Consider the following 15,558-nt stretch of genomic DNA (forward strand, 5'->3'; position numbering starts at 1 on the left):
CTATATTACAACAATGACTACTCTTCATTGGCTGTAGCAATGACGCCCTGAGGTCATGCGAGATGCTTAATGAATGCAAGATCTTACTTTGTTTCTTTAAATACCAGCTCCAGAAAATACCAAATATGGCTGTTAAGATAGGGAAACTATGCCATACGTATACAGTGCTACTTGTTACTTAATCTATTGCCCAAATTCTTGTTTTAAAATGGTTTTTCTGATGCTTTTGAAAGAAAAGGAGTTGAAACAAATAACGTAGAGGCAAATTAAAATTCAAAATAAATATATTATGCCGGAATTATGGACAAGAATGATATGAAACTTGTCATGGGAAGTTTTGTTGACATTTTTAAAATGAGCATTAATTATTTTGTCACATGACCGCCTCCATATTTCACAGGTAAACGGAATTTTGGAACAAAACTAGTTCATAAACATTTTTTTTAAACTTCCACTTCCTCCAATCTTCAGAACTTGGAAGAATAGTATGTACAATCTGATTTTTTTAAAGAAATTAAAAAATAAGGAAGATGGCTTTGCGCAACATATTTTTGTGCTATTAAAAGTAAATAGAGAGTTGCCACACTGTAGGACAGGATATACAGGAAGAAATAATGGGGGCTTGTGAGAAAGGAACAGCGATAATCATGGGTGATTTTAATCTACGTATAGATTGGAAGAATCTAATTGGCAAAGGTAACCTGGAAGATGAGTTCATGGAGCGCTTTCAGGACAGTTTCTGATAGCAGCACGTTCTAGAGCCAACCAGAGAGCAGGCTATTCTACATCTGGTAATGTGTAATGACACAGGATAACGACCTCATTGTAAAGGAGCATCTACGTAGCAGTGATCACAATATGATTGAATTTCGCATTCAGTTTGAGGGAGAGACAAGTAAGTCTAAGATTCGTGTTTTAAACTTAAATAAGGGCAATTATGAGGGCATGAAGACAGAGCTGGCTAAAGTGAACTGGGAAATTAGGTTAAGGGATAGGTCAGTGGAGATGCAGTGGCAGATATTTAATGAGATATTTCATAACACTTAGCAAAGATACATTCCAGTGAGAAAGAAAAACTCTCGGGGAAGGACGTACTGTCCGTGGCTAACTAAGAAAGTTAAAGATAGTATCAAATTGAAAGAAAAAGTATACAATTCCACGAAGATTAGTGGCAGGTCAGAAGATTGGACAGAATATAAAAAACAGCAAAGAATGACTAAAAGAATAATGAGGGAGAAATTAGAGTACGAGAGAAAGCTAGCTATAAATATAAAAACAGATAATAATAGTTTCTACAGGTATGTAAAAAGGAAAAGAGTAAGTAAAGTGAGTGTTGGTCCTCTAGAGAGAGAGTCTGGGGAATTAATAATGGGGAATAAGGAAATGGCAGATGACTTGAAGATATTTTGCGTCCGTCTTCAATGTAGAGGATACAAATAACATGCCAGAAATAATTGTGAATAAGGAGGTGAATGGGAGGGAGGAACTTAATACATTTGCAACTAAAGGTGACAAGTCCCCAGGTCCTGACAGGCTTCATCCTGGCGGCAGAGATAGTAGATGCATTGGTATTAATTTTCCAAAATTCCCTAGATTCTGGAAGGGTCCCATCAGATTGGAAAATAGCGAATGTAACTCCTCTATTCAAGAAAGGAGGGAGACAGAAAGCAGGAAACTACAGGCCAGTTAGTTTAACATCTGTCATAGGGAAAATGCCAGAATCTGTTATTAAGGAGGTTATAGCAGGGCACTTAGAAAATCTCAGTGCAATCAGGCAGAGTCAACACGGCTTTGTAAAAGGGAAAGCGTGTTTGACTAATTTATTAGAGTTCTTTGAGGAAGTAACAAGCAATGTGGATAAAGGGGATCCTGTGGATGTGGTGTACTTGGATTTCCAGAAGGCTTTTGACAAGGTGCTAATCAAAGGCTACTACACAAAATAAAAGCTCATGGTGTAGGGGGTAAACATATTAGCATGGATAAAGAATTGGTTAGCTAACAGGAAACAGAGAGTAGGCATAAATGGGCCATTTTCAGGTTGGCAAGATGTAATGAGTGGAGTGCCACAGGGATCAGTGCTGAGGCATCAACTATTTACAATCTATATCAATGACTTTGGATGAAGGGACTGAATGTATGGTTGCTAAATTTGCTGATGACACAAAGGTAGGTAGGAAAGTAAGTTGTGAAGAGGACATAAGGAGTCTGCAAAGGGATATAGAGAGGTTAAGTGTGTGGGCAAAAAGTTGGCAGATGGAGTATAATGTGGGAAAATGTGAACTTGTCCACTTTGGCAGGAAGTGGAGCAGGCTCGAGGGGCCGATTGGCCTACTCCTGCTCCTATTTCTTTCTTATGTAAAAGCAGTATATTATTTAAATGGAGAGAGATTGCAGAACTCTGAGGTACAGAGGGATCTGGGTGTTCGAGTACATGAATCACAAAAAGTTAGTATGCAGGTACAGCAAGTGATTAGGAAGGCAAATGGAATGTTGTCATTCATTGCAAGGGGAATGGAATATAAAAGTAGAGATGTTTTGCTACAGTTGTACAGGGCATTGGTGAGACCACATCTAGAATACTGTGTGCAGTTTTGGTCTCCTTGTTTAAGAAAGGACATAATTGCTTTAGAGGCGGTTCAGAGAAGGTTCACTCAACTGATTTCTGGGATGAGGGGGTTATCTTATGAGGAAAGGTTGGACAAGTTGGGCCTGTATACACTGGAGTTTAGAAGAATGAGAGGTGATCTTATTGAAACATATAAGATCCTGAGGGGACTAGAAGGGGTAGATGCTGAGAGGATATTTCCCCTTGTGGGAGAGACTAGAACTAGGGGCCACAGTTTAAGATGGAGATGAGGAGAATTTTTCTCTCTCAGAGGGTCGTGAGTCTGTGGAACTCCCTTCCCCAGAGAGCGGTGGAGGCAGGGTCATTGAATATTTTTAAGGCTGAGTTAGATAGATTCCTGATTAACAAGGGAGTCAAAGTTTATAGTAGGTAGATGGGAAATTTGAGGTCACAATCAGATCAGCCTGATCTTATCAAGTGGCAGAGCAGGCTCGAGGGGCCGAATGGCCTACTCCTGCTCTTAATTCGTATGTTCATATTATAAATTAAATCATTTTCCACACAGAAACAATGTAAACGCCTGTGGTGTACAAGTGCAGAAGGGGTGCACAGAGGTTGCCGGACACAGCACATGCCGCTGGCTGACGGGACTGACTGTGGCCATGGAATGGTAAGCTCAAAGTGTTGATGCTCTGAAGACGAGGGATATTTGCATGAAGGAATTGAAGTGTTTTTCTATCTGGGTCAAGGGAGACCAACGTCAGTAAGCTGCCTGCCCACCGTAACATTGTTACAACTGGCTCCCTTATTCCAGACGGCAGAACTATAGATCCCAGTTTGAGTAGGCCTGTGATGCATGCTGAGGTAAGAAGGAGCTGGGCTGGTTTACATTATGGGGTGTAGCTGGGGTGTAGTGGGAGAGCAAAGGGTCCCTCCATCAGCTGCACTGACAGAGTGTCAAAGGGTCCTCAGATTGGTTTCAATGTGCCTCTGTTGGACATGATAAATGTCATTCTGCTCAATGCTTTAAATATATTAAAACAAAGACATTGGGGGCTAAATTGGATCATGTAGCGCCCATCTTGTAGGCGCTCCATGGACAGCTAAGCCCCGAAAATGACGCCTGAAATGCGCGCGCACACTTCCGGCGTGACGTGTGCAGGATGCCATCTTGGTAAAGGTGGTCTAACAAATGCCGGAAGCATGTAGAGTTGGGAGATCAGTGTGCAATGCTGATTTGAAGCAGCCGACGGCATTTTCGAACTCCCCGCTCCAGCCAATGCGCTGTCCTAACCTCGCACAGCTGAACAGGAGTTAAAGGGCATGAAGGACCCCCCACCAGCATTACTTGAAGGGATCGAGCAGGAGTTACAGGTTAGTTGCTGGATTAGTTATTCCGGCTGCTGGTACAATTGTGGGTGTTTGTGGAAGTTTCCTATACTTTGAGAAAATTGCAATATTCTATAGAGAGTGGTCTGGCTGGTCTTGCAGTGCTGTTAGTGGCATTTAAAACAGTTTGCTGACCAAAGTTGCTTCCAGACATGGGTGGCCTGCTAGGGCTTCCTCTGGGAATTGAACATGACTGGGAGCATCCAGAGAGGCCACACAGAACAGGACAAGCTGCCGGAAGAAGGAGGAGGAGGAGGTACAGGATACTCAGCAGGAGGCCATATCCAACGAGGGTCTTCAGGGACCAATTCTCTTGCCTCAACTTCAGTGACGATCAGTGCATCTGACGGCTGCGGTTCACCAAAGAGGCCATGACTGAGATTTGTCAACTGCTGCAGCCACAACTGCAGCCTCAGAACAGGGCAGGGACAGTATTGCCTGTAGCTATCTAGGTAACCGTGGTGCTTAATATTTATGGCTTTGGCTCCTTTCTGGCTGCTGATGGAGATGTAAACAACATCTCGCAGTTTGCAGTGCACTGCTGTATAAGAGAAGTCACTGAGGCTCTGTACGCACTCAGAAACAGATTCATCACGTTCCCCCTTGACAGAGACAAGCAGCAGGAGTGAGCACGAGGGTTTGCTCCCATTGCAGGCTTCCCCATGTGCAGGGTGCCATTGACTGCACGCATATTACCATGCGTGCTCTGAACTCGGCCATATTCATGGACAGAAAGGGATTCCACTCCCTCAATGTGCAGCTGGTGTGCGACCACATGCAGTGCATCACGCAGATCAGTGCCCGCTATCCTGGCTGCGGTCATGACTCCTTCATTCTGCGGCAGTCCAATGTGCCACCTATATTTCAACCAGCAAAGGCTGGTTACTGGGCGACAAGGGTTATCCCCTCATGAAATGGCTCATGACTCCGGTCAGGAACACACAGGCACGTGTACAGCAGGCCTACAATGAGAGCCATGCTGCCACACGGAACATCATGGAGCTCACCATAGAAATCCTCAAGCAACGCTTCCGCTACCTGGACTGTTCTGGAGGAGTCCTGCAGTACTCAGCTCAGCGGGTATCACGATTTGTTGTCGTATGCTGAATGCTGCACAACCTGCCCATCATGAGGGAAAAGCCCTTGCCACTGCCTAGCCAACGAGAACCTGAGCCAGACGAAGAGGAAGTGGAGGAAGAGGCAGGGAGGCATCAAGGTAGACAGGCCCTGTCTGCCAGGGCTCTACGTGATCAGATGATTAATGAGCGATACCAGTAACTTCAAAGGCACCTCCCCATTCACCAACAGTCCCACACTCCTTACCTTTCCTCTCCCACATGACCATAATATCATCCTCCTTATGATTACATATTGCTTCCTCCCTCAGATCATCACAGAAATAAAAACCACCACCAAATACAAATTCATAACCACATTTATAGATTTACATATCAAATGATTCAAACAAACTGACACTAATCACCCTGTGCATTCCCTTAGTGCCTGTCGCTTGTGTGTCTTTACCTTTCCTAGTGCTGCTACGAGGTGCATCCCCAGTGGCTGGAGCATGGGTGGTGGAAGGCTGCTGACCTTCAGTTGAGGCTAGTGCAGATGGCCTTGGAGGATGACCTCGAGCAGCTCTGGGCTGGGAGGGCCCAGCTTCAGACTACACCATCTCGGCCTGGGCTGCAGCAGTCTGGGCTGGATGCCTGACAGGCAACAGCAAGGACACTGGCGGAGATGGGAGCAGGAATGCTGTCATCCTGAGAGAGTTGTAAACAATTTTACAACACCAAGTTATAGTCCAGCAATTTTATTTTAAATTCACAAGCTTTCGGAGGCTACCTCCTTCCTCAGGTGAACGATGTGGAAATGAAGTCCTCGAAATGAAGTCGCATTTATAATTCACAGAACAATGCTGGTGATAACAGACAGTTTTTTCAACTGCCCGTTGCCAAGGCAATCAGTGTGCAGACAGACAGGTGTTACCTGCCAGGTCTCAGAATATACAAATCACCAAAAAAAACAACAAACAAAAAAAAACAGAGATAGAGAGGTAGAAACATAGAAAAGACAGCAACTGACCCGTTATATTAAAAACAGATAACATTTGTTCGCTGGTGGGGTAACGTGTAGCGTGACATGAACCCAAGATCCCGGTTGAGGCCGTCCTCATGGGTGCGGAACTTGACTATCAATTTCTGCTCTACGATTTTGCGTTGTCGTGTGTCTCGAAGGCCGCCTTGGAGTACGCTTACCCGAAGGTCGGTGGCTGAATGTCCTTGACTGCTGAAGTGTTCCCCGACTGGGAGGGAACCCTCCTGTTTGGCGATTGTTGCGCGGTGTCCGTTCATCCGTTGTCGCAGTGTCTGCATGGTCTCGCCAATGTACCATGCTCCGGGGCATCCTTTCCTGCAACGTATGAGGTAGACAACGTTGGCCGAGTCACAGGAGTATGAACCATGCACCTGGTGGGTGGTGTCCTCTCGTGTGATGGTGGTATCTGTGTCGATGATCTGGCATGTCTTGCAGAGGTTACCGCGGCAGGGTTGTGTGGTGTCGTGGACGCTGTTCTCTTGAAAGCTGGGTAATTTGCTGCGAACGATGGTCTGTTTGAGGTTGGGTGGCTGTTTAAAGGCGAGTAGTGGAGGTGTGGGGATGGCCATAGCGAGGTGTTCGTCGTCATTGATGACATGTTGAAGGCTGCGGAGAACATGGCGTAGTTTCTCCGCTCCGGGGAAGTACTGGACGACAAAGGGTACTCTGTTGGTTGCGTCCCGTGTTAGTCTCCTGAGGAGGTCTACGCGATTTTTTGCTGTGGCCCGTCGGAACTGTCGATCGATGAGTCGAGCGTCATATCCCGTTCTTACTAGGGCGTCTTTCAGCGTCTGTAGGTGTCCATCGCGTTCCTCCTCGTCTGAGCAGACCCTGTGTATTCGCAGGGCCTGTCCATAGGGGATGGCCTCTTTGACGTGGTTAGGGTGGAAGCTGGAAAAGTGGAGCATCGTGAGGTTGTCCGTGGGCTTGCGGTAGAGTGAGGTGCTGAGGTGCCCGTCTTTGATGGAGATTCGTGTGTCCAAGAAAGAAACTGATTCTGAGGAGTAGTCCATGGTGAGCTTGATGGTGGGATGGAACTTGTTGATGTTATCGTGTAGTCTCTTCAGTGATTCCTCGCCGTGGGTCCATAGAAAGAAAATGTCGTCGATGTATCTGGTGTATAGTGTTGGTTGGAGGTCTTGTGCAGTGAAGAAGTCCTGCTCGAACTTGTGCATGAAAATGTTGGCGTATTGGGGTGCGAATTTGGTCCCCATGGCTGTTCCGTGTGTTTGGGTAAAGAACTGGTTATCGAAGGTGAAGACATTGTGATCCAGGATGAAGCGGATGAGTTGTAGGATGGCGTCCGGAGATTGGCTGTTGTTGGTGTTGAGTATTGATGCTGTCGCAGCGATGCCGTCATCGTGGGGGATACTGGTGTAGAGTGCCGAGACGTCCATCGTGGTGAGAAGTGTTCCTGGTTCAACTGGTCCGTGGGTACTGAGTTTTTGTAGGAAGTCTGTAGTGTCGCGACAGAAGCTGGGGGTTCCCTGTACGATGGGTTTCATGATGCCCTCGATGTATCCAGAGAGGTTCTCACACAGGGTTCCGTTGCCTGATACGATAGGACGTCCAGGTGTGTTGGCTTTGTGTATCTTTGGGAGGCAGTAGAAGTCTCCCACGCGGGGATTACGTGGGATGAGAGTGCGTAGGATGCTACGTAGGTGCGTAGTTCCGCACCCATGAGGACGGCCTCAACCGGGATCTTGGGTTCATGTCACGCTACACGTTACCCCACCAGCGAACAAATGTTATCTGTTTTTAATATAACGGGTCAGTTGCTGTCTTTTCTATGTTTCTACCTCTCTATCTCTGTTTTTTTTTGTTTGTTGTTTTTTTTGGTGATTTGTATATTCTGAGACCTGGCAGGTAACACCTGTCTGTCTGCACACTGATTGCCTTGGCAACGGGCAGTTGAAAAAACTGTCTGTTATCACCAGCATTGTTCTGTGAATTATAAATGCGACTTCATTTCGAGGACTTCATTTCCACATCGTTCACCTGAGGAAGGAGGTAGCCTCCGAAAGCTTGTGAATTTAAAATAAAATTGCTGGACTATAACTTGGTGTTGTAAAATTGTTTACAATTGTCAACCCCAGTCCATCACCGGCATCTCCACATCATCCTGAGAGAGGGCAGCAGGTTCGTCTTCCATGACGCCACTGTCACTTTCCTGGGCGGCGCCTCAGCAATCCTGGTGATCTGCTGGAGAACAGATTGCTGGAGTGCTGTGATGCCCTGGAAGCTCCGTTCCACAAGGGAACCCAGAGCCACGATAGCAGCAGTCTGAGCTTCAAAAGCAGCAGTCAGAACTTGGATGGCAGATGTTTGTGCTGCAATGGAAGCTGTGGCATCAGTCATCAGATGCTGCATCATGGTGGGTTCCACAGGTGCGCTGACAGAGGTGACCACCCGTTCCATGTGGGAAAGGATGGGCTCCAAGCTCTGCGCAAAGCCCTGTGCCAAGTTCGATGTGGATTCCTCCATGCCCCTTGACATTGTGCACAGGATTTCTGACAGGCTTTCCAGTGCACCAAGCATTTGGTTGTGCACGCCCTTCAGCCTTCTTCTGTAGCCTGGTCCATCGAAGTCCTCATCTGACTCCTGTGCAGAACTAGCGAGCGACCTCGCCCTCCGGTGAGCTGGCACCTGCGGTATCCACTCCCCCCACCCCGGCTCCTGCGCACTTATGCCCGGTGTCTTACCACGTGCGGATCCCTTCGCTATTCTACCCTCTAAACTACGCTCGGTGTCAGTTTCTGAGCTGGTGGCTGCGAGTGTAAGGTCGAGTGAAGGTGTGTCTTCATCATCACTGTCATCCGGAGGGCCTCCTGTCCCCCTGCGGATAAACGATGCCCCTTCGTGCATCCACCTCTTCCACCAAGGCCTCTATTGCACCATCCGAGAACCTTGGTGTACAATCTCTCCCAGGCCCAGCCATTCATCACTATCCTGCAGCACAGAGTTAGTTGCCTAATGAATTCCAGCACTTCCTGCAGCAACGCTGCACCTCCCCTTTAAGAGGTGCAGGCTGCCTTCCAGTAGTGCTGGCCACTATTTTGGGCCCCCTGCTAGTGTGTGCAGCCAATCAACTGTGCAGGTAGCTCTGGCTGCACACAGAAATCATTGAAATGATCAGGCAGCATGAATGTTACATCGTAACCGACAGGCGCGGGCTAATCACGCATTGTGATCATAGCGGCCGTTTTCTGGGTTAATCAATTTAACCTCCAACGTGTTTTCAAGTGTGCAAATGGATATTTATTTTTGGCTGTCGAAATAAGGAGACAACTTGTGTTGACAAAATATATTACTTCTGTCAAAAGTGGTATTTACCCAGTAATGTTGCGATTGAACAGTGTTGAGAGGTTCTATCAGTTGTCGCCACGAGAACAGCTGAGGACAGATGAAAAAACAGTTTGACTTCACAGGGTTGACTTTCTGCTCAGCTGGGCTGGTCGTGCAGATGGAGAATGGGGGCAGGTCTTCCCGTCTCCCTGGCCACTGTCTGAGGCTGAACCAGACTGTTAGCAACCTTGGCGTCCTATTTGACCCTGAGATGAGCTTCCAATCACATATCCGCTCCATCACTAAGACCGCCTACTTTCACCTCCGTAACATCGCCCGTCTCTGCCCCTGCCTCAGCTCAACTGCTGCTGAAACCCTCATCCATGCCTTTGTTAACTCTAGACTCGACTGTTCCAATACTCTCCTGACTGGCCTCCGACTTTACACCTTCCGTAAAGGTGAGCTCATCCAAAATTCTGCTGCCCGTGTCCTGTCTCGCACCAAGTCCTGTGCACCCATCACCCCTGTGCTCGCTAACCTACATTGGCTCCCAGTCCGACAACGCCTCGATTTTAAAATTCTCATCCTTGTTTTAAAATCCCTCCCTGGCCTCACCCCTCCCTATCTCTGTAACCTTCTCCAGCACAACAGCCCTCCGAGATCGCTGTGCTCTTCCAATTCTTCCCTCTTGCACATCTCTGATTTTCTTTGCTCCAACATTGATGGCCGTGCCTTAAGCTGCCTCGGCCTCAAGCTCTAGAATTCCCTCCCTAAACCTCTCCGCCTCTCTACCTCTCTATCCTCCTTCAAGATCCTCCTTAAAATCTACTTCTTTGACCAAGCTTTTGGTCACCTCTCCTAATATCTCCTTACGTGTCTTATGTGTCAAATTTTGTATAATAATCACTTCTGTGAAGCACCTTGAGACATTTTACTAATTTAAAGGCGCTATACAAATGCAAATTGTTGTTTTTAGTGCTGTGTTTAAGTCATGGAATCATCGAATCATAGAATGGTTACAGCACGTTCGGCCCCTGTGCCTGCTCTTTGTAAGTGCAATCCAGTTAGTCCCGTTCCCCCGCTCTTTCCCCGTAGCCTTGCAAACTTTTTTCCTTCAAGTATTTATCCAATTAGTTTTTGAAAGCCACGATTGAATTTGCTTCTACCGTCCTTTCAGGCAGCGCATTCCAGATCATAATTACTCGCTGCATAAAAAAGTTTTCCTCATGTCACCGTTGATTCTTTTGTCAATCACCTTAAATCTGTATTCTTTGGTTCTTGACCCTTCCGCCAATGGGAACAGTTTCTCTTTATTTACTTTATCTAAACTCTTCATGATTTTGAACATTTCTATTAAATCTCCTCTTCACCTTCTCTGCACTAAGGATAACAATGTCAGCCTCTCCAGTCTATCCACATAACTGAAGTCCCTCATCCATGGAACCATTCTAGTAAATCTTTTCTGCACCCTCTCTAAGGCCTTGACGTCCTTCCTAAAGTGCGGTGCCCAGAATTGGACGCAATACTCTAGCTATGGCCGAATCAGTGTTTTATAAAGGTTCAACATAACTTCCTTGCTTTTGTACTCTCTGCCTCTATTGATAAAGCCCAGGATCCCGTATGCTTTTTTCACTACTTTCTCAACCTGTCTTACCACCTTCAAAGATTTGTGCACATACACCCCCAGGTCTCTCTGTTCATTTACCCCCTTTAGAATTGTCCCATTTAGTTTATATTGCCTCTCCTCATTCTTCCTGCCAAAATGTATCACTTCGCACTTCTCTGGGTTAAATTTCATCTGCCACGTGTCTGTCCATTCCACCAGCCGGTCTATTTCCTCTTGAAATCTATCACTATCCACCTCAATGTTTACTACACTTCCAAATTTTGTGTTATCTGCAAATTTTGAAATTGTGCCCTGTACACCCAAGTCCAAGTCATTAATATATATCAAAAAAAGCAGTGGTCCCGGCACTGACCCCTGGGAACACCACTGTATACCTTCCTCCAGTCTGAAAAACAACCGTTCACCACTACTCTCTGTTTCTTGTCACTTAGCCAATTTTGTATCCATGCTGCCATTGCCCCTTTTATTCCATGGGCTTCAATTTTGCTGACAAGCCTATTATGTGGCACTTTATCAAACGCCTTTTGAAAGTCCATATAAACAACACCAACCGCATTGCCTTCCTCAACCCTCTCTGTTACCTCATCAAAAAACTCAATCAAGTTAGTTAAACACAATGCGCCTTTAACAAATCCGTGCTGGCTTACCTCTATTAATCCAAGCTTATCCAATTGACTATTAATTTTGTCCTGGATTATTGTTTCTTAAAGTTTCCCCACCACTGAGGTTAAACTGACCGGCCTGTAGTTGCTGGGTTTATTCTTACACCCTTTTTTGAACAAGGGTGTAACATTTGCAATTCTCCAGTCCTCTGGCACCACCCTTGTATCTAAGGATGATTGGAAGATTATGGCCAGCACCTCCGCAATTTCCACCCTTACTTCCCTCAGCAACCTAGGATGTATCCCATCTGGACCGGGTGACTTATCTACTTTAAGTACCGCTACCCTTTCTAGTACCTCCTCTTTATCAATTTTTAGCCCATCCGGCATCTCAACTCCCTCCTCTTTTACGGCAACTTTGGCAGCATCTTCTTCCTTGGTAAGGACAGATGCAAAGTGCTCATTTAGTACCTCAGCCATGCCCTCTGTCCCCATGCATAGATCTCCTTTTTGGACCCTTTTCGGCCCCACCACTCCTCATACTATCCATTTACTATTTATATGTCCATAGAAGACTTTAGGATTCCATTTTATGTTAGCCGCCAGTCTAGTCTCATACTCTCTCTTTGCTCCTCTTATTTCCTTTTTCACTTCTCCTCTGTACTTTCTATATTCAGCCTGGTTCTCATTTGTATTATCAACCTGACATCTGTCATACGCCCCCTTCATCTCCTTCATCTTACTCTCTATCTCTTTCGTAATCCACGGAGCTCTGGCTTTGGTTGCCCTACCTTTCCCGTTGTGGGAATGTACCTCGACTGTACCCGAACCATCTCCTCTTTAAAGCCCGCCCATTGTTCGATTACAGTTTTACCTGCCAATCTTTGATTCCAATTTACCCGGGCCAGATCTGTTCTCATCCCACTGAAATTGGCCCTCCTCCAATTAAGTAATTTTACTCTAGATTGCTCCTTGTCCTTTTCCATAACTAATCTAAACCTTATGATACTACGATCACTGTTCCCTAAATGTTCCCCCACTAACACTTGCTCCGCTTGACCCACCTCATTCCCCAGAACCAGATCCAGCAATGCCTCCTTCCTCTTTGGGCCAGAAACATACTGATCAAGAAAGTTCTCCTGAACACACTTCAGAAATTCCTCCCCCTCTTTGCCCTTTAAACTATTAATATCCCAGTCTATATTCGGATAGTTGAAGTCCCTCATTATCATTATTCTATGGTTCCTGCACCTTTCTGTAATTTCCCTGCAAATTTGCTCCTCTATATCCTTCCCACTAGTTGGTGGCCTATAGAATACACCCAGTAGTGTCATGGCACCTCTATTGTTTCTTAACTCTAACCAAATAGATTCTGTCCATGACCCCTCCAGGACATCCTCTCTCTCCAGCACTGCAATATGCACCTTAATCAATACTGCCACCACCCCCTCCCTCCTTTTTTTTCCTTCCCTATCTTTCCTGAACACCTTGTGTCCAGGAATATTTAATACCCTTTTTCGAGCCAGGTCTCCGATATCGCCAATATATCATATTCCCATGTGACTATTTGCTCACCAACCTTATTTACCACGCTTCATGTGTTTACACACATGCACTCTATATCTATCTTCGACTTTCTTGTACTCTCCCTTAGTTTGATCCCACCTAATTCGGTACTATTTCTTACTCTAGTGCTATCTGACTCTCCCAATCCTTTGTGTACTTTGTTTCTCCTTCCTGATGCTACGTCCTGGTGCTCATCTCCCTGCCAATTTAGTTTAAACCCTCCCCCACAGCACTAGTGAACCACCCCGCGAGCACTGTTTCTCTCATTATTTCTGACATCTTTAATAATGTTTATTTTTGGAGTAATTTTGGGGGACAGTTTTTCTTTTCATTACAATATCCTTGTTTTTAATCAACTTGCCCCCCCTCCCCCAACAAAAAAGTCAATTAATGCATGCTTATTCGCCAAAAGGTTGCTCTGATGCTTCCGAACATTGATCAAATGACACAGGGTACTGTTTTGTTCTGAGCCGATGAGAGTCTCTAAAGGCGAAAGGAAATTTCTAATGTAAATTTAGGGCACAAAATGAATAAAAGATACAGTCAGTTAAAAGGAGCTTCTTTATCAGAGTCATCACTAAATGTTACTTAAGGAGACACTTTGCTGTGGTTAAAGTGTTTTTAATGCCTTTGGATGCTTCTCTCAGATGCTGGAAGAAACATTTAATCTGTGGGTCTCTTCACTCTCCAAGAGACCTGCAATGTTTGGGTCTAAAAATTGAAGAGGAGGCTGCTCCCAATGGTGGACAGTATCAGTGCAGATCTGCACCATTTCTGGTTCTCAATGCCAAGTAATGGGCACCTGCGGTTTGGTACTGAATATTCAAGTCGCTGATGTCTCTGAAACAGTGAGGAGATCAAATGTAAAAATCTTTTTTGTAACAGGTTGGAAAGACCTGTTTTGTGTTTTTCACATGTGCACTAACCACAAAAAAAGGGTAAAATCCTTTCTGGGGCAGTACTTCTCTGTTGGCTCAACTGGATCAAGACAGTGAGTCGCTGAATCACTCTGACTAGTGCGGTTCAGTAACTGGTCTGTGCTGAGTTAGCTGATCTTACACGCAGCAGTGGTGGAGTACTACAATTGGACTCAGGACCCATAGGTTAAGGAGGGGAAAATCCTTAGTTCCTAGTCTGGATTGCCAGCTGATGACCTCTGTTGGAAACGTGTGTGGGCATCGACTCAAGACTTAGCTATGATGCCTTTATGGTGGAATAACCTGCAAACACTCGCTGTACGTGGCCGCACGTGAAGAACGGCTCGTTGGATGAGGTACTGGAGGACTGCCAGTGCCTAAGGAACCCAGCAAGAGTCAGTGCCTTCAAAAGAAGAGGGGAGACAAAGGACAGAAAATTGGATCCTGCCATCTGTTGAACTGTACTCCAACAAGCAGTCAATGCATTGAGGAGAAAGGAAAGAAAGTTGGTGGAAAAAGAAAAGAAAGGCAATCTTTATGTTGTCTAGCAAACTCCACTGCAGGGGTTTCTTTACATTTCTAACCAACACAACACAGAACTCATTGGTTGTTTAAAAACTGCTCTGCTGTCTCACTGCACGACATCATAGGGCATTGTTTGAAATGTTGTGAATCCCTCCACCCCCCAACAATAGCCTGCAAAGCCCAAATGCCACTGGAATTCACAAAACTCAGTGACTGGCATGTATCAGCCACAGTTGCGTCAGCCTGAAATTGTGTAAGTGGAGCTTGTTCTGGTGCAGGTCCCTGACCACCATGAAAGCATGTCAACAGGCACTGAAGTGTCTGGAAGATATAAAAAAATACTAAACTAAATATTTCTGCAGACTGACCTTCAAAAGGACAGAGACGCCAAACAGCACCAACCTTAGACTGTCTTTGTAAAATGATGTTAGCTTTTCCAACTGTTGATAGGTTGAAGTCTCTTTTACCTATTCTTTTTGAAGTATGAGTTAAAGAATCAATAACGTGGACATTACTGGCTCACCTGGGTGTAGGATCCTTTAATGTGGATGAGTGCAGTTATCACCACTTTGTTCAGCTACACTTTTATTATTTGTCAAGGTGTCTGTGTGGCTGTATGTTCGGTTTGCATCATTCCTTAGTTTACAGCCAGATAATATTTAGCTGCTTTACTCTTTTCAATTGTAAACAATTTTACAACACCAAGTTATAGTCCAGCAATTTTATTTTAAATTCACAAGCTTTCGGAGATTTTCTCCTTCCTCAGGCAAATGTTTGCCTGAGGAAGGAGAAAATCTCCGAAAGCTTGTGAATTTAAAATAAAATTGCTGGACTATAACTTGGTGTTGTAAAATTGTTTACAATTGTCAACCCCAGTCCATCACCGGCATCTCCACATCATTACTCTTTTCAGACAGTGGTTGCTAATCTTTAGATTATTTAATTAGTAACAAGTGCCTGACTCTCATTGGAGGGGCTACCGGC

At 45.4% G+C, this 15,558-nt stretch overlaps 1 protein-coding gene across 1 annotated transcript in view; it reads left to right on the top strand.

Moving 5' to 3' along the window:
• The window catches only part of LOC137334837 (A disintegrin and metalloproteinase with thrombospondin motifs 20-like), a 423,984-nt gene that overhangs the window by 179,009 nt on the left and 229,417 nt on the right, over window positions 1–15,558 (top strand). Inside the window, exon 11 of the mRNA XM_067999860.1 lies at window positions 3,132–3,236. Within this exon, the coding sequence (XP_067855961.1) occupies window positions 3,132–3,236 (105 nt within the window). The remainder of the gene's footprint in view (window positions 1–3,131; window positions 3,237–15,558) is intronic.

The sequence above is a fragment of the Heptranchias perlo genome, chromosome 18 (assembly GCF_035084215.1).
Source record: "Heptranchias perlo isolate sHepPer1 chromosome 18, sHepPer1.hap1, whole genome shotgun sequence".
Taxonomy (NCBI): domain Eukaryota; kingdom Metazoa; phylum Chordata; class Chondrichthyes; order Hexanchiformes; family Hexanchidae; genus Heptranchias; species Heptranchias perlo.